This window comes from Talpa europaea (assembly GCF_964194135.1).
Source record: "Talpa europaea genome assembly, chromosome: 13".
Classification (NCBI taxonomy): Eukaryota; Metazoa; Chordata; class Mammalia; order Eulipotyphla; family Talpidae; genus Talpa; species Talpa europaea.
Genome location: NC_140080.1, coordinates 79,556,191 through 79,580,736, shown reverse-complemented (window position 1 = coordinate 79,580,736; position 24,546 = coordinate 79,556,191). Strand labels below are relative to the sequence as shown.

At 46.4% G+C, this 24,546-nt stretch overlaps 1 protein-coding gene across 3 annotated transcripts in view; it reads left to right on the top strand.

The window, feature by feature from the left end:
* Positions 1-651: 651 nt before the first annotated feature.
* The window catches only part of ST8SIA5 (ST8 alpha-N-acetyl-neuraminide alpha-2,8-sialyltransferase 5), a gene marked incomplete at both ends in the record, with an annotated part of 60,344 nt that continues 36,449 nt past the window's right edge, over positions 652-24,546 (top strand). For all 3 annotated transcript variants that reach the window (XM_084252043.1, XM_084252042.1, XM_084252041.1), the window contains one exon: positions 652-782. In XM_084252043.1, coding sequence (XP_084108169.1) covers positions 652-782 — 131 coding nt within the window. The remainder of the gene's footprint in view (positions 783-24,546) is intronic.

Here is a 24,546-nt window from a genome sequence, read left to right as displayed (position 1 = left end):
TTCCACGATTCACACCCGGCGTTTTCCGTTCTACCCCTCCCCCTCCCCAGCCGCCTGTCATTAGCCTGATTGCCCGGGTGTTCAGTCCCCCACCTCCCTCTGCGGAGCCGAAGGCCAACCTCCGTGCGCCCTCGCTGCGGGCCGGAGCGCCGGACGTGGCCCGCTCGGGCAGAGCCCCGCGCCGGGCTCCCGCGGCCGGGCGCCGGACCGGAGGGGGCGGTGCGCGGCGCTCCCCGACTCGCAGGAGGACGGCGCCCCGGCTCCGCTCCCCATTGGCCGCCACCCCGGCAGGAGGGGGCCGCCCCGGGCTCGCCGCACCTGGCTTCGCCCCTCCGCAGGGAAATCGCTGGCTGCCGGGCACGGGCGCCCGGGGGTAAAGGCAGCGGGAGGAAGGCCGGGGGCCGCGGCCGAGCTTCCTGCAGCTCCTCCTGCCCTGCTCGCCGCCTCGGCGCTGGCGGCGTTTGGATACCCCCTGCGCCCGCCGCGCCAGCCTGAAACTTTGCCCTGTAGAGTCCCCCACCTGCCTGGCGGCGCCCAGAGGCACCTGGCCTGCCGCGCGCCCCCCGGGGCTCCGCTGCCCCACGCGTGATTTTCGGGGCCCCTGGGCGCCCGGAGCCCGGCGCGCCCCGCCGCGCGCGAGTGGCCGCCAGGATGCGCTACGCGGACCCCTCGGCTAACCGGGATTTGTTGGGAAACCGAACTTTGCTCTTCATCTTCATTTGCGCGTTCGCCTTGGTGACCTTGCTGCAACAGATCTTGTACGGCAGGAACTACATAAAGAGGTGAGGAAGTCCGAGCGAGGGTGCGGATGCACGGAGCCCGCGGGCAAGCCCTCGGGTGGCGACCGCAGCGTCCGCCAGGGCGGCCCCGGGGTGAGCGACCGAGGGGTCTGCCCGTAGCTCCGCCGCCGCGCTAGGCTCGGGTCGAGGCGCCGGGGAGCTGGTGTCTCCCCCCGGGATAAGAGCGCCCGCCCAGCGCGGGTCCGAGAGGCCCGACAACTTTGTTGGGCTGTGAAAAATGGGGGACAGGTTGGAATTTCGCGAGACCAAACTGGTGATAAATCCATTTGAATGTCCAGAGCGGCCGCAGGGGTCAGATCGGTGTCCCCCAAATCTGCAGAGCCATAGCTGTCCGGTTGGAGGGGAGGCTGGGGGTCGGGGGTGCAGGAATCAAAACCCGGCAGCATGACCGCTCTAGTCCAGAACTTTTGTGGGGATGTTTTCGTTGGGGGGAGGGGAGTGTATTCCTGCCCCTCCCCCCACGCAGGTGCATAGCATTGGGTGGGGTGATCGCTAACTCGGACAAGGACTCAAGGATCGGGAATTTTTATAAGCCAGTAGCCTCTGGATCTGTGAAACTGCTAACTTGACCCCCTTCTCAAGCACGATTCTTGCTCATCCTTTGCGCAGAAGGTCAGAGCTGCTGCAGAAGTTAACCCTCCCCTGGTGGGCCTCTGCTCCCACCCCGCCTGTTCACGGGCCAACTCTTCTAAGAGAAAGAGCAGTAGGAGGCGTCACTCCGAAACTTGGGGGTCACGGCCTCAACCCCTGTGTGTGCAGAAGACACAACGAAATGCCATCTTTCCTTTTGCCGTGCTGGCTGAGCAAAATCGCTTCAGGCTACTCTGCTTTGGTTTCAGAATTTGGAGAGCCTCTTTTGGAAAGCAAACCCCCTCTCTTTTCTGCAGGAGGTCTTTGCTGCCAGTGTCTTCCTACTGTCACTGCCCCTCCCCCAGGCTGATAAAAAAAAAAAAAAGCCTCTCGAGATATATAAACAGCCTATCTTCTCTAAACTTCCAAATAATAAAGCAGTTGTTCTCTTTCCTTTGGGTTCCAGATCAGTCATTTGCAGCCCCCTGGTGAAGATTGATGCCTGTCTCCTCTCCCTCCCCCTCCATGGGGACTGGTCAGACCCCTTAGGGGGGAACATTTGTTTCCAGCCAGCCCCTGCCACTGACCTTCCCAGAGTGTTCTGCCCCACTTGAAGGCCGGTGATGAGGTTTGCATGGGGCTGGTGGCTTTAAAAGATTCCAGAGGCTCTTGGCTTGCTGGAACCCATTGGGCTTTTCTCTTCTCTGTTCTTACTGCCGCCCATCCCAACCTGGGGCTGGCCCTGCGCAAGGACAGCTGTGCCCTAAATGGCCTGCTCTAGCCTCTGCTGGCTGCACTTGTTCCTCGCAGGTTGGCTCTGGGTTCCTAGACCCTGGTGGCACCTTCCCAGAGCTGCAACTGCCAGGAGCTGCCTTGTCAATAGTCGAGAATATCAGTACCCACAGTGAATGCCAGTTGAGCTACTAACTGCTTTCTCTGGCAAGTCCACTCTGGTCTTGGGTGGATGAGCTTGCTGCCCAGAGTTCGGCAGGCATACCCATTGCTTCCTAGCTGCCCTCCTACGGAGACCCTGTCCCTCTAAATCTCAGATGCCACCTTGCAGGCCTCACTCCAGTGACTTGGTTAATCCAACCAACCAAGCAAAACTGGTTGCTTGCTCCTTACGGAACGCAGTGGGGTCTGTAAATAGGTGATGATGTGGTCCTGGTGTTCGGGAGATTTATTCTGGGAAACAGAATGGCCACAAATGAGATACTCAGGAATGAGTGAGGGGGAAGGAACCCCTGCACTGCAGTAGTTAGGGAAGACTGCCTGGAAGAGGCAGAGGAACCTGAGTGAGCTCTTGCTAAAAAAGATGGTGCAATGTGTAGTCTGCCTCCCACAATGAAGAACTGTCCAGTCCAAAATGTCAATAATGTTGAGGAGGACAATCCTGCTCTAGAGAAAAAGCTCCATGAAGTAGGAATGCTTTGTTTTGTTCCCAGCTGCACCCTGAGATCCAACTATGGTGCTTGGCACATAGTAAGTTCTTAGTAAATATTGGATAATGAAGGGATGATTGAAAGCGGTGTGCATGTGTGCTCAGGTGTGGATGTGTAGGCACAGATGCAGAGATAATAATTGGAAGAGACAGAGTGAAAAAATTGGTCCTGCTGGTGTTGGGGGGAGGTAGGGAAACAGGGGACAGATGTTATGTTGGGTCAGTGACCCCAGTGGAGCATTTTTTGCATGGTAAGGACAGTTTAAACTTAGTTCATTTGGCCATTGGAAGCCACATGTGGCCCTAGAGTTGAGTAGTGACGTGAAAAAAGCCAGCAGGAAGGAAGGTTGTCCTGACCTTGTAGGGAAGGGTTAGCAAGTCTGCTCATACATCCTGGTCAGAGTGAGGAGAAGCCGGTGCAGGAGCAGATCTACTGTTGGTGAGGGTCTCCCGAAGGCTGCCCTGCTTTGTTTCTGTGCTGAGCTGGTTTGATGGATTCAGCAACATCGCCATTGTTTGCTACAAAGGGCTCAGGAGTGCAAAGGTAGCAGGCCATTCCAGTGCGAATTAGGGACTTACTAGAAGAAAGTGGGGGATGTCAGTTGACGTGTATTCAGTTTTGGGGCCCACGGCCTCTCCCTGGACTGTACAGTGGGTATTACCAGGAAGTGGCATGAAAAGCAATCACAACTCTGGGAAGCCGTTTTGCAAATATGGCCAGGAGGGGGAAATGTGGGACAGTGCAGATGGCTTTCTCTACTGGAGAAAGTACACACTGTGCGGATTAGGAGGAAAAAGCAAGACGCAAAGCTGTGAAGTTGCCCTTCGTAGTCTTGGCTTCCCTTTGTCCTCGATTGAACAAAATACTCACCAAAGATTTACTATAGGCTGGACACCACACTAAGTGGACAATGCAAGATGGACACAGTCCTGGGTCCCGGGAAGTGCGAGGTCTGTTGGGAAGACGGAAAGATACATCCCGCACGCTGGACACTGGAGGTGTGGCCAGGGGACCCCCTGGATGGGGCGGTGCCATAGTGAGTCAGGATGGCTTCAAGGCACATGGAGGCATTTGAAGGGAGTCTAGGAAAAAGGGAATGACCGATAGGTCTGGAAGGGGTGAAAGGAAAGGAAGTGAAGCCCAGCCTGAGCAAAAATGTAAAAGCGCAGGGATAATGGAGTAATTCTGGCGAACTCAGCGTTGCAGCTCAGTTATAGCTCGGGACAGAGTGACGCAGGTGGAGTGGGATCGTGAAGAACTAATAGGAAACAAGTGAGCATTTCTCGAGGCGAGAGGTTAACACACTGGAGTCTAGATCTGTTTGGACACCAAAAGGCGATGCCTTGTGGGGCTTCTCCAGCACCTCCCTGGAAATGAACCCCGGAACTGTGGCTGGAGAAGAGTCAGCCAGGCTAGCAATGCAGATCCTGGAGTCACCAACCATCAAAATCAGTGTTTTTCAAGGTTTTATAATGGTGTTCCACAGGAAAGAATAAGTTTTACCCAGGGTGTACACTCACTCATGCACCCATCTATAGCAAACATTTTGAGAAAGAAATCATAGCTGTATTATAAGAAATGCACTTCAGTATTTTCTATTTTACCTCACAAAAAAAAAATTCTTTTCCTCTTCCTTTAAGACATAAATTCAGCCTTGAAAAGGAAGGAAATTCTGACACATGCCCGGCATGGATACACCTGGAAGGCATTATGCTGTGTGAGATAAGCCAGGCCCAGAGTATGCAGCTCCTTGTAGATGAAGCCTCAGGGCAGTCAGATGCAGAGACAAACAGAGTCATGAAGGTGACCAGGGGCTGGGGAGGAGGCCGGGGGCGAAAAGGGAAAAGGAAGTTCATGTTGCATGGGTGTGGAGCATCAGGGTGGTAAGGTGGTAGTGGATGCACAACAACATGAACGTACCCAGTGGCAACAAGCTGCACACTTGAAAATGGTTAAAATGGTAAATTTTAATGTCTACTTTGCCATGATTAAACAAAAAAAAAAAGAAGTGTAAAAATTCTGGGGACAAACCACTGATTTGATTAAAGCATTAGTTAAAAAACCTTGGTCTGTGTGATGGGTTTGGATGAAATCACCCTGGTGAGAGCAGAGTGGGAGATGGTGATAAGCAGGGCACAAAGGAGAACCTTGAGAGTGGAGTGCCCACATCTAAGGGGGTAAGAGAGGCGGGCTGGTTCTGGAAATGAGACTGCAGAGGGTGGAGGGGAATGAGGAGCAGGAGGTGCTGAGGTGTTAAAGGATAAGCGTGTGACAGACTGTAGCGGGCTCGAGGAGGGTTTGGCTCTAGAGGCAAGGACTGTTTTGGAGGGAGTGGAGGGGACAGACTTAAAAGAACGAATTTCTAGAATGAGGCATGTGAATATTGTCCCCTCTTCCGTTTACCCTCCACTGACCCCAGCCTGCTTTGTTACTGCTAAAATCTTCACATAAGTTCACATCCCTGCAGTGTTAAGGACTTCCAGTATTTACACTTTACCAGAGGGTCAGGGAAGGGCAATGATTGTAAAGATAGACGGGACATTGTACATTTTTAATAATCTGGCCCCAACCTGCCTTTTAAACTTAATCTCAGAGGAAGACCAAATAGGCACTGGCCTTGAATGTGCTCTTTTAATGTCTTTTAATGGAGCTTTATCATTCTCCATAAAGAATTTGAACACTTTTGTAGGTTTATTTCTAGCTACATAGTTTTTACTGCTATTGTAAAATTATCTTAAAAATTATATTCTTCTAACCATTTGTAGCCCGCATATAGACATAAATTTGATTTTTAAAATATATTGGTCTTATAATCAAGAACCTTTATAATGCATGTAGTGATAATGACTTCCCTGTAAAGTGTTCTGGAATTTCTATGGATGTTTTTCTTTATTTCATTTTAACCTTTGTACCTTAATTTATCTTTCTTGCCTTATGCCCTAATTTATTTTTCTTGTCTTGGTGTACAGGCTAGGACCTTCATTATAATGTTCAATAAATATGTCATTGTGAATATCCTGACTTTAATTCTGACTTTTTTCTCTTAACTAAAAAAAGTTTTTTTTTTTGTTTTTTTTTAAAACATTGGTTCTTCTTATTTTTTTTAAGATTATTTATTCATTTATTTATTTATACAAGATTGATTGATTGATTGATTTATACAAGCACTGGGTACAGTCAGAAGCGCATGAGGGTGAGCGAATTCACCAGAGCCAGAGCAGGGAGCAGAGCAGACAGAATGACGAAGTACACGGCTGAGGGGAGCAGCGGGTGGCAGGAGAGGTCTGCGCGCCATGTGGGACCCTCCTCCGGTGGCCGGGGAGCAGCCGGGGATAGAACCGGCACTGCAGAGGCCGCGGGCAGCTTCGCAACCCAGCACTCAACCACTGCACCACCGGGGAGGCCCTAAAAAAAGTTTTATTGAAATATAATAACCCATAAAATCCATCCACTCATAAATTCATAAAGTTCATCTATAAAAAAAAAGAAGGGAATGGAGGCATCACACTCCCAGACTTCAAACTCTACTACAAAGCCATAATCATCAAAACTGCATGGTATTGGAACAAGAACAGACATACAGACCAATGGAATCGAATAGAAAATCCAGAAATAAACCCACAGATTTATGGTCAACTAATCTTTGACAAAGGAGCAAAGACTATGCATTGGAGCAAAGAAAGTTTGTTCAATAAATGGTGCTGGGAAAACTGGGTCGCTACATGCAAAAGAATGAAGCTTGACCACTACCTCACACCATATACAAAAATCAACTCAAAATGGATTAAAGAACTAGACATAAGACCTGAAACCATAAAATACATAAAAGGAAATATAGGCGAAACACTACGTGATTTGTATATCAAAGACATCTTTACAGACACATCACCCAAAGCAGTGATAGCGAAGGCAAAGATAAACAGCTGGGACTACATCAAATTAAAGAGCTTCTGCACAGCAAAAGAGACAATAACCAAAACAAAGAGAAACCCCACCAACTGGGAGGAAATTTTTGCACACAACACTAATGATAAAGGACTGATCACAAAAATCTGCAAAGAGCTGATGAGACTCAACAACAACAAAGAAAATAATCCAGTCAAAAAATGGACAGAGGAGCTAAAAAGAAACTTCTCTGAAGAGGAAATGCGAATGGCCAACAGGCATATGAAAAAATGTTCAACATCACTTGCAATCAGGGAAATGCAAATCAAAACTACCATGAGATACCATCTTACACCAGTGAGAATGGCACATATTAAAAAAACTAGCAACAACAAATGTTGGCGAGGTTGTGGAGAAAAAGGAACTCTTCTGCACTGTTGGTGGGAGTGCAAACTGGTCCAACCACTATGGAGAGCTGTGTGGAGATTTCTGGACCTACTAAACATAGAGCTTCCACAGGATCCAGCAATTCCACTCCTAGGTATTTACCCAAAGAACACAGAAACATCAATTCCAAAGAACACCTGCACCCCTATGTTTATAGCAGCACTGTTTACAATAGCTAAGCTTTGGAAACAGCCCAAATGCCCAAAAATAGATGACTGGATCAAGAAGATGTGGTACATATATACCATGGAATATTACTCAGCATTCAAAAAAGATAAACACATGCAATTTGCAGCAACATGGATGGCGCTGGAAGGGATCATGCTCAGTGAAATAAGCCAAAAAGAAAAAGAAAAATACCGGATGGTCTCACTCATAGCAGGAATCTAGAAAACTTAAATAAGGGACCAGGAAAATGAATAACTATAAGAAAGTGAAAATCAAAATCAACAAAAATATGAACCAGAGACACTTTTTGGGGGGTGGGGGGCGGGAGGGGAGGGATTGGGGTCAGAATGGGGGGATTGCAATTGTATGGGGAATATAAAAATAAAATTTATTAATTGAAAAAATAAAAAAAATAAAAAAAAATTTACATTTGACTTTTAATATAGTCATACAGTTTTTTATCCATTACCATCATCATTTTTAGTATATTTTCATTGCCTCTCCCCACCCCAAAAGAAAGCCTGTAGATATCCTAATAGAAATATCCTCTAATGAGAAAAAAAATTCCCTTCTGGAGTGTACTAAGGATTTTTGTTTTGTTATGTTTGGAAATTAATTTTATCAGATGCTTTTCTAAATGTGTAATGTAGTTTTTCTCCTTTAATCCTTTGATTTGGTACACTGCGAAGTTAAACTTATAATTTTGGGAATAAACCCAGGTTGTTCATAGGTTATTATTTTTTTTTTTTTACAGACTTTGTTGATTAATATATTTATTTAGGATGCTATATATCATGTTCTGGAATGATAGATATTGACATGTGCTTTTTAGAAATGGAAAAGTTTGGTTGGATTCACCAGCACAATCATAAGCACCCAATGTTTTCCTTGTGAGAAGACTTTAAGTATTTCTTTAACTAAATGTTAAAAGACTATTTATGTTTCCTACTTCTTCAGTCAGTTTTGGTAAATTGTTTTTTTCTAGAAATCTCTCCAGAAATTTCAAATGCGCAGACTTCATAGCATTCTCTATTATGTCCCTGTCACATTGTTAGGGGGCAGGATGTCCTGAGCAAACTCTATACAGGCTTTGTGGACTCTACCCCCAACTCCATCAAGACACTGGGAACTACAAATCCCATGATCCCCAAAGGGAGGGTTGTGAGGACCTGAGGGCAGAGTTAAGCAACTAGGTTCTCCGCGTTTGAATATTTAACCCGAGATGTGGGGGTGTGTGTGTGGGGTGGCTCCCTTGGCCACACAGCGTGTTAGGTTTTTCCCTCAGCTCAGCAGGTCATTGGGATTCCAGGTCAGCAGAAGGGGTAGGACGCATTTACGAACTTATCTCCCTCTTTTCTCCCTGAGTTATTCATTTCCTATTTCCCCTTCCCTTGTAAATAAACCTTTTATCAGCCTTTTGTGTATGTCTGCACTTTAGCATTAATAAGTCCCCTTCAAGCCCACGGTTGAGGACCCACAGTCAGGCAACCCGTTTTATATCGGGGTTGCTCCTTAACAACATCTTCTTTAAAAAATTCCTAATATTGTTTACTTGTTTTGTTTTTTTTGTTTTTTTCTGTTTTTTAAATAATTGTCCTTCAAATGGTCGGCTTTGGGTTTTACTGCTTTTTCCCTTGTGTCTTTGTTTTCTATTTTGTTCATTTTTATAAAGATTTATTTATTATGCATACAAAAGCTGGGGTACAGGCCAGACACACGGGAGGCTGAGAGGATTCACCAGAGACAGAGCAGGGAACAGAACAGGCAGACTGACTGAAATACACTGCTGAGGGGAGCAGCAGCTGAGCCAGGAGAGGTCTTCTGCGCCATGTGGGTTTCTCCCTGGCCAGCCGGGGGTTGAACTCAAGCTGCAGAGGCTGGGCTTAATACCTTGCACCACCAGGGAGGCCCTATTTGTTCATTTTTATACTTTGGTTTTATTCTAGTATTTTTTTCTAGTTCTTTAGTTTCTAGTTTTTATTATTCTCTAATGTAAACTTTTAAGGTTATAAAATTTTCTCTAAATACATCTCTGGTTGTATACCTTATGTTTTGGGATGATGATGATGATGATGAATAACAGCTGAAAAGTGTATTGCACGTATTATGTGACAGTTCCTAGCCCAAGTGCTTTAATATACTGAATCCTAACAAGTAATAGATTCTATTACTATTCTCATTTTAAAGATGAGGAAACTGAGGCACAGTGAGGTTAGATAATTGTTTAAGGTCACAGATAACTAATAATTATCATAAATATCTTTACTGTCTTTAATTCCTGATATTTTCTAATTTCTATCATGATTTATTTTTTCATATATAAATTTACAAATGTTAAAACATTCCTAAGTACTCTATTTTACTTATCTTTTTGAATTTTTAACTCAAATGCAATGTGATAAGAACATCATGTTTATTTATGGTGCTGAATCCTTCAGATTAGTTGTGATTTGCTTTGTGGTCTTGTATGTGGTTGATTTTTCTAAGTATTTTGTGTGTATTTAAAAAATGCTATTGTCTAATTATTGGGCACTTGTTCAGCCAAGCAGCTTGTATTCTTCGATCTTCTGTATCCTACTGATTCATTTTGCTTGGTTTGATCTATCAATTTCTGAAAGAGGTGTGTTGAAATCTTCCTCTGTGATAATGGGTTTATCAGTTTCTTCTTGTCACTCTTTACCTTGTGTATAGTGAAGTGATAGTAGGTATATTATATGCAAACAGCTTAGTTGTATCATCTTCCCAGTGAACTGAAACTTTTATTAAAATGTAGTGACTTTAATTTTAGTAATAATACTTTGAGCCTTAAAGTCCATTTTGTCTAACATGGATATAGCGGATACAACATGGATGGAGTGAGACAGCCCTCCTTTGGTTAGTATATCTTGTCCTGTCTCTATCCTTTTTTTGAACATGTCCATGTCTTTCATTCCCTGTTTACGTGACCAGCATATAATGACAGTTGTTATATCTAGACCAACAATCTTTGTGTTTTACTTGGAAAGTTTAGCGTATCTACATTTATTGGGATATACTGACTTATTTACACCATCCTAGTTTATGTTTTTTATGTATCTTACCTTTGGGATTTTTGAGTTTTCCTGGCTTTAGGAGGAGGTTTCTAATGAGACCCTCCACCTTGGGTAGCCCTCAAGACCATTGTCAGGGGAGCAGGAATGGTGGGACTAGCTGAAGCGCCAGGGCATCTGCTGGCTTTAGAATTCTTCTACTTCTTCCTTGGCTAGATTATTCATCCATTTGAGAAGGCATTTTAGACATAGTTTTAATCATCATTTTAGTGTTTTGTATAGATGCTGCAGATTGGGTTCTCTGGAAAGCAGATTCTGAGCCAGACGTCAGAGTGGAGGGTGTTTATCAAGAAGTTTTCTTGGGTCAACACCTAAAGAAGGGGTGAGATTGGGCAGAGGGAGGAAATGAGCTGTGGTGCAGTCCCAGGGAAGGCTTTGGCCAGCCCCAATGGGACCCTGGGGAGTTGCCCCGAGCTAAGGTCTCCCAGTGGGCCTGGAGGCCGGGCCAGTCACTGGGTGGGGGTTGTCTCTGAGCCAAGGTGACTTTCCTCACAGCACACATTGGTCCAGAGGGGTCAGCTCTCGCACCCCCAGCAAGTTGGGAAGAAATTCTTCACTCCTGAAGAGGCACCTGTCACAGAGGGTTTTTCAATCTGCCATTTTACCAAAAATGGAAGTCTTTGAATGTCTCTATGCCCTACACCCTCCCCAAGCAAAACCCCTTTCTTCTTCCCTGTGATCAGTCTGTGCTGGAAGTCCCACTCTTAAACAAGAGCATGACTTTGCCAGTCAAGGGTGTTTTGCACACATTGTTTGGCTGACTCTGCCTTTCCCCATGCTGTGTACCCGCCCCCCCCCCCCCATCACCGTCCTGCCTGTCTCTGAGCCCGTCCAAATCCTCCTTATCCTTCTGTTCTCAGCCCACAGTGTTCCCCCCTGTTCTGCATCCATAGCCCTGGTGCTGGCTGGACCCAGCACATTTTGCACAGCGTGATGCTGTGTGGCTGTGCCACAGACAGGCCCTGAGGCTGGACCTATTTTGTCCTGCTGTCCTGTCTTGCAAGGACTCTCCTCTACCCTCTCTTCCCTCCAGCCTTGTTCTCTCCTGAACCTCAAGGGTACAGATCTGGGCTGCCTGCATGTGTTGGTGCAGGCCTGAGACCTGAGGATATGAAACTGGGTCAAGGAAAAGTACAGCCTGACTTTGTGCTGTGCCCGAAGGCGCTCATTGCTGAGCCATCTCTGCCCCCACCAGGGTACGTCTTTCTGTCTGGGAAAACAGGCACAGCCCCAGGAGATGGGGGCCATGGGGACTGGAGGGTCTAATGGGGGTGTCTCTGGAGTGGGACGGTGCCTAGTAGGAATGGGGTGGGGTGGAGGGTGCCCCAGAGAGGAGGAAGTTGTTGGGCTGGTGGCCATCTGGGGTGCGTACAAGACTGCAGAACAAGCACAGTTTTGCTGCTCAGAGCAGTTTCTACTGAACACCTGCTGCAGGCCGGGGCCAGGGGAGGCATGAGAGGGTCTTTCTCAGCTGTCCTTATGTGAGTCTGAGAGTGAGGGCCACCTCCAAGTCATGGATGTTAGTGTCCTGTCCCTTCCCCAATTGTCCCTCAGGGACAGTGCTGCCCTGCTTTGCCTGTCTCTCTCTCTCTCTAGTCCTTTTCTCTTTGACATTGTATTTTCCAGGGAAAATATTTACCTCTGAGAGGATTTTATGTCTTTGATTTATACGGGACCATTTTCTTCTCATCTATAATCTCTCATGCACTTAATTCTCTAATTTAGCTCTTAACCCCATATATAGGGGCCTACCCCCCTTCCACACACAGGTGAAGGAATCATTAGATAATATTAGATATTAATTATTATCAGATATTAATTATTAGCATCCATTAAGGGTTCATGAAGTAGACTCTGACCTAAGCAGATAGTCCTAAATGAAGATTATTTCCTTTGATCCTCACAATGGTCCTGTTAAACAGCTATAGTCATCCTCATTTAATACTCGGAGAGGCTGAGCAACTTGCAGAAGATCACACAGTTTGTAAGACCCTGCATCCCTGAATACCCAGGACCTAGGACAGCACCTGCCATAAACTGTTGAATGAATGGATGCTCACTAAACTTGCCCCTAACAATTGACAGGCACCCAGTAGATGCCCATTCAGCTTTGTACTGGGGGATATTACTAAAAAATCGTTAGGTATGATGCATGTCCTTAAGGAACTTACAGAACACTTAAAGTGACAAACATGAATAATGTGTAAAAAAAGGTGTCTAAATAAACTTGTGATTGTGTGGATATACAATATATGTGTTTATGTAAATGTATATACATATTTATATAATGTGTATAAACACACTTGTAATTGTCTGGCATACATGATAAATCTTGCTGATCTCAGAGGAGACAGCGATGAGGGATGGTGGTGCTGAGAGTCGCCTGTCTGGCCTCAGCTGGTCTTAGGCAATGTGAGTGGGTGGCCAGTCCTGATGGTGTGGTTCACAGGGCCTGCCTTCCAGAGAATGCCTCAGACGAGGTCACATCAGTAACCCCCTCCTTTTTATATATATATATTTAAAAATTTTTTATTTTATACATTTTTTGCATCATTTTTCATTTTTGCACAATGTATGCATTTTCATATTAGTTATAGTCCCCATATTTCCCATCCCCCTTGTTTTGATCCTACTCCCTCCTCGCCCCCACCCCCCCGCCGTAGTGTGTCTCTGGTTTATAGTTGCTTGTTGATTTTGATTTTTACTTTATTAGAATACCCTTTATTAACTCCAAAGGGCACCTGCACCCCTATGTTTTTTTTTTTTAAATAATAAATTTTATTTTTATATTCCCCCATACAACTGCACATGCCCCATTCTGACCCCAATCCCTCCCCTCCCGGTCCCCACCCCACAAAAAGTGTCTCTGGTTCATAGTTTTTTGTTGATTTTGATTTTCACTTTCTTATAGTTATTCATTTTCCTGATCCCTTATTTAAGTTTTCTAGAGCCCCTATGTTTATAGCAGCACTGTTTACAATAGCTAAGCTATGGAAACAACCCAAATGCCCAAAAATAGATGACTGGATCAAGAAGATGTGGTATATACACCATGGAATATTAATCAGCACATCAGTCCCCTTTGAGAGAACCCCCAGGTCCTGCAGAGACCCTAGACAGTGGGGGAGGGGATGGAAGTGAGGGAGGAGTGGCAGGCACAGAAGGTGCTGGGTTACTGGGAAGATAAAATGCGTCCGTGCATTCCAGCCTGAGACCACCGATTTGCGTGGCATGTGCTGAGTCTCTGAGCAAGGGAATTTCACCCCAGCTCTCTGTTCTTCCCCAGAAGATCAATCCAAGTGTCAGGACTTCCCAGAATCTCCCTTGCTATTCCCCAGAATAAACCAACACTCCTCTCCCAAAAGAAGGCTTGAAGGAGGCGAGAATTCCCAGATGCTTTCTCTTTCTTCCATGTCAGGCTGGATAGATGTCCTTCTTCTGATACAAGTTCACTCCTCTGGGTCCCTGTCCTACCACTGACACCTGCAGAGCTGATGTCCCATTCTAAGGCCTCCCTGCCAGTGCCCTTTGGCTGGTGGAGGTACCATTCACTCCCAGGCCCATCTTGGCTCATTCATTCATCCACACATTCGTTCATGTTTGTTGCTCACCCAGCAAGCATAAATTGAGTGACCTTTATGTACTAGACCTGTAGTGTCCAGTGCAGTAGCCACTAGCCACACAGGACTACTGAGCACTGGGCCTTGACTTGTCTAGATTGACTTGTGCTGTCTACAAGTTTACAATACACATTAGCTCTCAAGTTGTAATATGAAAAAGAGAATGCAACCCATCTTATTAATTTTTACATGTTGAGATGATAAAATTTGGGATATAGTAGGTTAAATAAAAATGTGATAAAATTACTTTCACCTATTTCTTTTGACTTCTGAAATTGTTTTTGAGAATGCAGATTCACATACATTTGTAAGAAATAATACAGGGAGAACTTGTATAATCACCCTTCTCTTAGTTGTGCAGTGGTAACAGCTGGAAAAAAATAGTACAATGTCACAACCAGGAAATTAATGTTGATACAACCCATCAACCTTACTCAGATTTCACCGGTTTTATATGCACTCATTTTTGTGTCTGTGTGCATTAAAATCTATGCAGCTTCACTATGTGCATTTTAATTTTTTAATAATGGGGCTACCAGGACATTCTAAATTACATATGTGAGTCCTGGTTACTTCTGTTGGATGGCAGGGCTCTGGTTGCTGGTTACAACATACATGAAACAGGTTTACTCTCAGGAGCTCTTAGGGGAAAGGGACCAAGCACACATGAAAAACTGGTAAGTTCTTTAAGGCACAAGGGCCCAGTAGGCTGGAATTTTAAGACAGAGACCACTCTGGCCTAGACCACTCTGGCCTGTATGGAATCTTGGGTTTTAACCTAGAAAGGAGGGTATTCATTTGGAATATGGTGGGTGCTCCAATCCTGCTCACCCAGCTCCCTCTTCCTCAAATCCACTCTCTGCCATCTCCCCATCGGACTCTGCAGAGGCTTTGAGGGTGCCCCAGTGCTCCACAGAGTCAAGTGTGGGGCTACTGAGCAAGGTTAAAGAGTAAGATTTCACCTGAGAGGGTAAGAGAGGCAACCCAGGTCTGTCAGTCAGCCAAGGCTGTGTGACAAAGTACTACCAGGTCTGGGGCTTAGATGGTTCTGGAAGTTGGAAGTTCAAGATCGAGGGGCCAGCAGGGTTGGTCTGAAGGCTTTGAGGGAGAATCTACTCCAGTCCTCTCTGCTAGCTCTGCTGGTTTGCTGGTAATCCTTGGCACTCCTTGACTTGTAGAGCTCTGTCTTCATCTGCACGTGGCCTTCACCCAGTGCGGGAGTCTGTGTCTTAATCTCCGCTTCTTGTTTATTTATTTTCCTTTTTATTTATGCGTTTTTTACATCATCATTCACTTTTCAACAATGTTTGCTTTTCCCTACCCCCCTCCGCTTTGTATAAGGGCACCAGTGACATTGGAGTAGGGACTCACCCTGCTTCATCATGACTTTGTTAAATAAAAAACAGAGACCAGACTTGAAAATTCCCAGAACAGAAAATTCCCAAAGTTTAGTCATTCAAACTTTCATTTAGCTTGTTTTGCAAGGCTAATTTGACCTGGGTCCAGTCTTGCTGATGCCTCTGGAAACCAAAAGCAAAACATAAAACTGTTTCCCAAAAAATGATAAGAGGTGAGCACTAACCAAACTCCTAATATTTCAGAAAATCCTAATATTATAACCAATCTCTGCGAAGAATAAGCAGTCGCCACCTCCTCCACAGAAACTGCTCTGTAACAGTGTACCCCTGAGCCTCAGTGTACCCCTGAACCTTGGTCCCTGTTTCAGTTTGCACAGTCTTTTTGGTGTGTGCACAACACACCTTCACTAATTACTACTTTGGTGAAACATTGGTTTTACTTCTATTTCTGAACCTTTGACAACCTCATCTTAATTTAACTAATTATATCTCCAACAACCCTATTTCCAAATGAGGTCACCTTCACGGACACTGAGGGTTAGGACTTCAACATATGAATTTATGGGGCGGGAGGGAACACAATTCATCCCACAGGAACTAGCTGGAGCAAACAGGGGCAGTGAGAAATGGCTGGAGAAGTTCAGCTCGGCTGGGTCTAGAGGAAGGAAGGGTGCACCTTGGGGTGTCTGAACACACAGCCTCTGGGGTGTGTAATAAGGTGGAGGAAACAGAATGAGTGGCCGCTCTTGACAGAGAGTGGTCAAGGACGATGGGAATGAGTGTTTGGACTCGTGTCCCTGTCACCACATTACTCCATTGTGCTCCCATCACTCCACTGCCCTCCCAAGAAGGAGGGGTTCCCCTCTTTGCTCATTGTGCTGTGCCCACCCCAGCTCCTCCTGCCGGCAGTCCCTTCTTGAAATAAACATGCCAAGTATTTAGCAGGAGTAGTTGGGAGGAGCATGGCATTATTCGATGGCCTAAGGTGTCCATTCGTGTCTGTCCTGAGGGAGGTTGGGCAGGCAATGGTTCTGGAAGCAGGCCAGGGAGCAGGGACTTTTGGAGGTTGCCTGGGGGAGAGAGCCTGACCTCATCTGCAGTGCTGAGCCGGGGTGGTGAGGTGGTCCCAGAGCCGTGCCTGGAGCTTGTCTGGTTTTTCTCTCTGGGCCCCACCTTCCCCCAGCACTACCCCCCCCAACCCCCACTCCCACCCCCGCCATGGGTGCTCCCTGCTGTGTGCCCCTCGCCTGCCCTGCCTGGCACTGTCAGCACTTGGAACGACTTCCCGGACCCCCAGGGCTCTTCTGCAGCTGCTCCTTTAGCAGAGGCTTCTGCAGAACCAAGGATGGGGTTAGAATCCGGGAGGCTCCATCTGTTACCGGGACCCTGGTCTCAAGCTTGTGGGGCTCTCTGGAGACCAGCCCCTGCCTCCCACAGGTCCCTGTCCACTGCAGGGCCTGCCACTCGCTGCCAGTCTCCTCCTTTCCCCTCTAGGGGCAGGGAGGGCTTGGGGGCCAGCCTGGGAGTGATCCCGTTTCTCTTCCCTCACAATGCTCCCAACCTGCAGCCCCAAATGAAAAGCCCTGCAGGCGAGCCTTGGGGAATGAACCCACTTCCCTTTCCCCTGCCAGTCTTCAGGGGAGAATGTTACCATCTGGTGTTTCTCAGGGAAGTAATGTGAGTCACCAGTGAGTCAGGAGCGAGGCAGGCAAGGGAGGACATGGAACCTGGTGATTATGCCCGTTATTCCCACTGAAAAGCCTTCCCAGCTGGCAGGCAATTCCACTTTGAATTGAAGGAGAAGCATCTGACACTTTCTCTGAAAGACATTTCTTGATCACCCCTGTCCCCCTTCTTGTGTGGACCTGGGGAGGCAAAGGGCTATGGGAGTTGGGGGAGGCAATCTAGTGCCCCTGGGAGGGGCTTGCCTCACCTCTGCTCTCATTGCCATGACATCTGGCCTGTCTCCCTCCTAGATGATTTCTGAGGGGCTCCAGAAAGGTGGGGTTGCGTCTTTGAGCTTATGCCTCATTACCTACCACCTGCCGCTGGCTCATAAGGTCTCAACTACTCACACCACCTTGCCAGCCCCAGGAGACACCTCACACTTAAGTCTCAAAGCCATTGCGTGTGCTAGTCCTTTTCTGGAACATTCTTCCCAGGGTCCACCTGCTCTCTTATCACCTGCTTCATGTTCTGCTCAGTTACCGTCTCCGAGAGAGGACCACCCCATGTGGAAAAGCACACTTTGCTCATCCAAACTCCATTTCCTCCCTCACTGTTTTCCTGAAGCACTTCTTATGCTTCCTACTGTGTTGCCTGTTAGTTTATTGTGGTTATAACTGTCTCCTTCTGGTTGAAATTCAGTGTCATTCATTGCAGCCTTTCGTGGTTTGTTCATTGTAGCACCCTAGTACCCAACCTGGCGTGGGTGTATGAGACATACAGAATAATATCATAAAATAAATATTTGCCATATAGACGTATAGATGATAAAATAAAAAAATAAAAATAGCATGAATGGATAAAGGAAAGATCCTTGTTCTACACTTTATTTCACAAATTTGGTGTGAAAGAAATGGCTCATTTCCTCATAATAAAAAAAGGCTCTATTTTATTCACTAGCTGGTGGGAAACTTATTCTATCACCATTGATAGAATCTCTCTACCTCCCCAGGGTCATGTGAAGGTCCTAGAGGTTGGTTTAGAACAAAAGTTGAGGGGACTTCCTGGTCCCCCCCCCCCCCGGGCTTAGCCAGGTGCTCACTGCTTTCTGGAGTTTTCTGGAACCCTGGGCCCCCTCTCCCAAGGTGCCCAAGCACAGGTCTTTCTGAGCCCTCCTGTCCATTTAGAGGGGGACATGGAGGAGGAACCCCAAACTGCTAGCGGCTTCCTGGCCTTGAGGAACCTGCTGCTCAGCAGTGACCTCACACTCACCCCTCTAGGTAACTGAAGATCCCCCCCCACCCCATTTCTCCCAGGGCACCAGCATAACTTCTTCAGTGGGCTGGGAGACTTCCAGCCACCACAACCCACAGGGCTCTAAAGTAAGAAGATCAAAAAGCCAAGCTGATGTTGTTGGAATGGGGACGGGAAAATGCAAATGAATAAGTCAATGGATTACCCTTCCTCAGAAAGTGAAGGGCTGATGTTTTGTGAATGATTTTCTGCTCTTATTTATTGAATTTTCAAATGGAGAAGACTCAAGGTCATCCGTGGAATGACAGCAGCTCCACCCCTTGCATTCCTATCTATGCCTTGTGGGGGTGCAGGGGGCTGCAGGCAGGGCTCTGAACTGCTTTCACCTGCCTGCCTTAAGGGGTGCCTGTGTGATGGTGAACGTGTCTACTGCTTGTGATGTGAAAATGCTGAAGGTCATGGATCCAGCCCCTACCCCCATGAGAAAACCCTTGTAATACTGTCCGCAGCTCACTCCCGGGTGGGGTCCAGAGGTCGGTGGCGAGAGGACTGCACTCCTGGCTCCAGGCTTAGCTCTGCACCAGCTGGTAACGCCCCAGGGTGCCTGTTTCCTCAGCTGTGGTGGCTGATGTGCTCTGTCTCCCTCACAGGCCTGGGGTCAGGATCCAGCAAGATGACCTAAGTCAGGGGCGCGCACACTTCCCCAGCTGCATCTGGCCTGTAGAATGACAGATTTGGTCCGTGTGGTGTTTCAGATTTAATTAGCAGCATTTAAATATTGAGGAATTAAAAATAAAAGTCTGGATTTCCAGGATCTCTTGGGAAAATGTATAAAGTGGGAATGCAGGGCCTCTCTTCCCACATGGCAACGGTGGCTGCAGGATGCCTGCCCCGGCAGGCAGGACACATGCTCCCCAGTTCCCGCTGTCATTGCTTTACTCACCCTCTGTCTCCTCGCCCCGCCACCCCCCTACCAGGCAGGACTTTGCTCCCTGGTGAAAGCAAAGCACTTTGTGGAAATGTAAAGTATTAATGTCTAGTTGTATTTGCTTGGATGCTTTCGCCAGGTTTGTTGCAATCCAAAGGGTCCAAAGAGAGTAAGGATGATGGCTTGTTAAGGGAAAGGAAGGGCATATGGAAACACCCCTGACTTTAGAGGTTGAGGTCAAAGATTGAGAGTGTCCTGTGCTGGCCAACTGGCTCCACCAAGCAGGAAATGGACCCTCCGTCTTGGCAGCCCCCTGAGTTGAGGCTGAGCTGACTTGAGAATGAGGTAGATTTGACTTTGTTCTTGGTCAAGACTCAGGTCAAGACTCACCTGTGCAGCCCCTTCTGGCTGTTGATCCCTGGGGTCCCATCCTCTACATGGGCCTGGGCTCTCCTGATGGGGTGCGGCCGAAGCCCTTGGGCAGGGACACCCACTCAGCAGATCACTAGCTCCCCAGGGACCTGGGTGGCAGCAGTTACCCAGGAGAAAGATGAGGACATGTCTGGGCCAGCTCCACCTCTTCAGTCTCTTCGTGAAAAAAACAAACAAACAAACAAAAAAAAAATGGCTCTGCCTTGGTTTCCTCATCTGTCCTCATCTGATAGTGTCACTATCAGCTCTCATCACCACCATCCCTCCTTTTTTCGTGACATGAGAGAAGTTACCAAAAAGCTTTTTCCTCTACCCTTTTATGGGAGAAAGTCCAACAACCTTTGCTGAGAAACTTTGGTAAAGAGTTGATTGGGATTATTATTTCATTATTATTACTAGTCATGTAATGATTTGAGTTTTCATTGCTTCTTCTTTAGTGTGTGATTATAAAAATGGTACATGTTCATTGTAGAGTTTGTTACAGGGCAGGGAGAGGGGCAGCCCAAACCCCGCAAACCTGCCTATTCTAAATGGGTTCTGCCATCCGCCGCATCAACACAAAACATGAGACTTTAATGGGAAGGAACTTTAATAAAACTAGGAAACAATACAGGTAAGGCCAAGAGTCTAGTTTCTAAATGAAGCACCCAAAGTTACCCGTCCCCTCGTGGGTAAAAGTCCATCCATATGGGAATGGCCCAGAGCAAGGCCCCAAAGCCTGCCACAAGTCTAAAGCATCTTCCAGTGGGGACCCACAGAAAAGGGTCAGAAACAACCAAACAAGCCCGAAAAGAAAAGAGCAAAATCAACATCAAGATAAAAGTTGCCATTGTCACCTCCCCATGGGTCTCACCCACATCTGTGTCACCCAGTCCACGACCAAAAGACAAGCACAGTTTTTTTACGTGTCTCTAGGCTCCATGCGCCTCCTCCAGGTCTCCTGGCTCCATCCTGCTTCCTTCCTCAGTCTCTTCTGCAACTTCTCCTCTTCCTGCTCAGCTCCACCCTCCCTTGGGTGGGGCAGGGAACCTCCCCCTTTCCTGGGGACCACCCTGTTACAAGTTTTTAGAAAGGACAGAGACGTATACACATTTCCAAAGTCTCTTCCAGCCAAGTGATGGACCCCAGTGGTCAGTTCTGGGGATTAATAGTTCAAGGATCTTGCCAACTTGATAGATTAGGAAAAAGGGTGGCATTATTTTCATTTATGTCTCTTTGGTTTCCAACGATCCTCAACACACATCTCTTAGATGCTTATTTATTTATTTATTTTTTAAATGACAACTCTTTTTTTTTTTTTAAAGATTTATTTAATTATTTATACAAGCACTGGGTACAGTCAGAAGCACAGGAGGGTGAGAGAATTCACCAGAGCCAGAGCGGGGAGCAGAGCAGGCAGAAGGACCGAAGTACACTGCTGAGGGGAGCAGCGGGCGGCAGGAGAGGTCTGCGCGCCATGTGGGACCCTCCTCCAGTGGCTGGGGAGTAGCCGGGGATTGAACCGGCGCTGCAGAGACTGCGGGCAGCTTCGCAACCCAACGCTCAACCGCTGTGCCACAGGGGAGGCCCTTAGATGCTTATTTTGATGGCAGAAATAGGAGCCATCTCCCTGTCTTCTGCTGACCTGAAGAATGTAGAAATGACAGTGGCTCAGTCTCCCCTCCAGACTGAGGACCCACAGCTGGAAGCACAACCTTCCCCGGAGATGCTTATGAGGATGGTTGAGGTTGTCACTTCATCCTGATGCCCATGCTCAGCTGTTAGGTGATTGGGGCTGCACTCTGGACCCCAGTGGATTGAATACTCAGTGCTTGGGGTCCTAGGCTCTGGCGCTGGGGAACCCGAGTGTCTACAGTACCCTGTGCCCCACAGATCCACCCTCTTTTGGCTCCACCTCCCTGGTAATCAGAAATCTGAGTGGACATTTCCTGTTGCTTGGCCTGGGCCCGCCATGTGCAACGGCAGGGTGTGTCATTACCCACACGAGGCAGATGGAGAGTCACGGATGCTCCCTAAACCCCCAACCCACACAAATTGTCTCCACTAATTTCTCCAGTGCCAGAAGTCCCATGTTAGAAATATGTGATTTGGGGGGCCTCTCTGGTGGCGCAAGGGGTTGAGACGCAACCTATGAAACTATCTGCAGCCTCTGCAGTACGAGTTCAATCCCCCGGCTGGCCAGGGAGCTACCCACATGGGGCAGCAGACCTCTCCTGACTCACCCGCTGCTCTCCTCAGCAGTGTATTTCAGTCAGTCTGCCTGTTCTGTTCCCCACTGTCTCTGGTGAATCCTTTCACCCCCCACAACTCTGGCCTGTATCCCAGCTCCTATATGCATAAATAAGTAAATCATTAAAAAAAGAGAAATCTATGATTTTGGGTCTTCAATCAAAATGGGAGAAGATTCAGAGATGATTTAGGAGGACCTTCTTTTTAAAATTACAATCTAAGGTTTTTAATATCGATTTCATGAGTGAGTGATCCACAGCAAAGACAGCAGCTCTCATAATACTAAAAATACTGGAATTTTTTTTTTTTTTTTTTGGTCGAAAAAGCATGAAGAGTGTAGGGCAAAAGGGGAGGAGGAAACAGCAAAGATCTCTGGGTCAGGCATGCGCTTGAATGCTTTCTCTGCTTCGTCCACTACCTGGGCAGGTTATGAATCTGACTTCCTTGAACTTAAAGTTCATCAGCTCTGAAATGGGGACAACACTTGGCACCCAGGTCTTGGGAGGACTGTTAATGACATTTAAACTTATCACCGTGCCTGGAACATGTATTTTTTAAGTTACTGGTATATATTTTATACCCTTCATAATTTTTGGAAGCTAGTACTAATGGAGGTAATACCTCGCAAATGGGCAATTCTGTCTGTTTTAAAATTGCTTCTCTGGGGTCAGATTTTGGTTTTTGCTCTGAAATTCCCCCAGAAGTTGATTCTGGGAAGCCTGGGCTGTATTCGCCACCCTCGGCTGGCCGCAGGATTTATTGCTGTGAGAGCAGGGGGTTAACACGCAGGACTGTGGGTCACCCAGCTAAGCAGGGCTGTGGTTAACAGCCACCACAAAAACAGAGAAAAGCTGAACCTCAAGAAATCTATCACAGATAATCCAAAAATCTGACGAAAGCTATTTTAATTTTAACAGGTATGTAACTTTTGAATAAACACAAGAGTGAGATGCACCCCAAACTTTTCAGTGCTCAAGGCCTCTATCTGAATCCAGCCGTGAATAGCTCGGCGTAAAGAGTTCTTTATGTGTCACATTTCTCTAGATTTAAGACAGCTCTCATGTCAGCTTCCCCTGCTGGGTGCTAAGATTCTGCAAGGCTAAGGGAGCACAGGAAGTGCCTGCCCTTCCCTCCTCCCAGGCTTTGACAGTGACCCCAGTTTAGCATAGTCCAACACTTGATTTTAAAAAATCATTGTAACATCTTTTATTAATAAGAAACTGAGTACAGGAAAATATAGAGAATAATATAACAAGCACCCATATAGTCATGATTGAGAATTAATGATACTGAACTTTGTGAACCTTCTGCCATATTTATTTCAAATCTTCTTTCTTTTTAAAATAAATGAAACATAAACAGCCCTTGGTTTTTTTGCCCTTGGTTTTGCCCTGTCTTGCTTGCTGTTGTTTTTATGTGGGTTAGTTTGATCACCTTAACTCCAGGTAAGCACTTTGAAAACAAGAGCTTACTCTCCTTGGCTTCTTGCCCCAGTACCTAGCAGTTTCTGGCACATAGTTGATGCACAGTAAATGTTTGCTGAATAAATGAGTGAATAAAATATCCTTTTTCCTTTGTTAGCCTCCTTCACGTCTTCAAACATCTTCTTACCATTGCTATCTAATTGACTAATAATGGACAATTCCTATACCTATCTCAGAAACGGTGTTTAAGTTATAAAATACATTTTACAACTACAGGTTTTTTCTTTCTTTTTGTTGCGATAGATCCAAAGGTATTGCTAGAGAAGGAATACACTTTAATCCTATCTTTCAAAGAGAGCTAGCTTTATGGTATAAAATGGAACAACAAAAAAATCACTGCTGCTTTCCTTCTGCATTTTTCATTTAATTTGTTACACACACCTTTTCATGTCATCAGAATTCCTCCTTAAATATATTGTCATGAATGTCTGCGCAGTAGTCTCTCACTTCCCCAACCATGTGGGGGAATCTCTCCTGGGAAGGGACACCAGGGGTCTCACCGTGGGTGGGCTGGGTGGGGAGAGACAGCTGCTAGCTGAGCTGGGAATTGCTTGAATATGCTTGCACACCAGCTAATTTGCAAACTCCCAAGCAGAAACATTGCTTTATTGGCCTGCAGACAGCCTGGTAAATGCTTTTAGTGCAGTTTCTTAGAGTCAGAGGGCCTGGGTTTAGATCTTAGCTTGGCCACTTGTAGACATATGACCTTGGGCACGTTGCCAAGAGTTTCTCTGAGCTGCAGGCTTCATCATCTTTAAGTGGCGATAATGAGACTTTCCACATTCGGCACTTGTGGGAATGGAGGAGGATTGCAGACCCGGGGCCTGATTTGTAGTAGGCGCGCAATAAGTATTTTCCTTCTGAATAAAACAAATCCAAATTCTCTCTTGCTGATCTCTTGGACAGGAAATTTAATCCCTTCAAATAAATAAGTAGATAAACAAATAAATTTATATTATAGCTGTATTATTTAAAATTAATGCTAGATTTATGTTTATAACACAATTTTATAGAAATATGAATATGTGATATTTATATTATAAATAATATGGAGATATAAATACACATGCAGTTGTATATTTTATACATCAATACATATATAAATGTATGTGCAGGTAGAGACTGAGATGGTCCTGTTGCTGAGGCTTCAGGCTCTGTCCTGGGAGCTGCCCCTA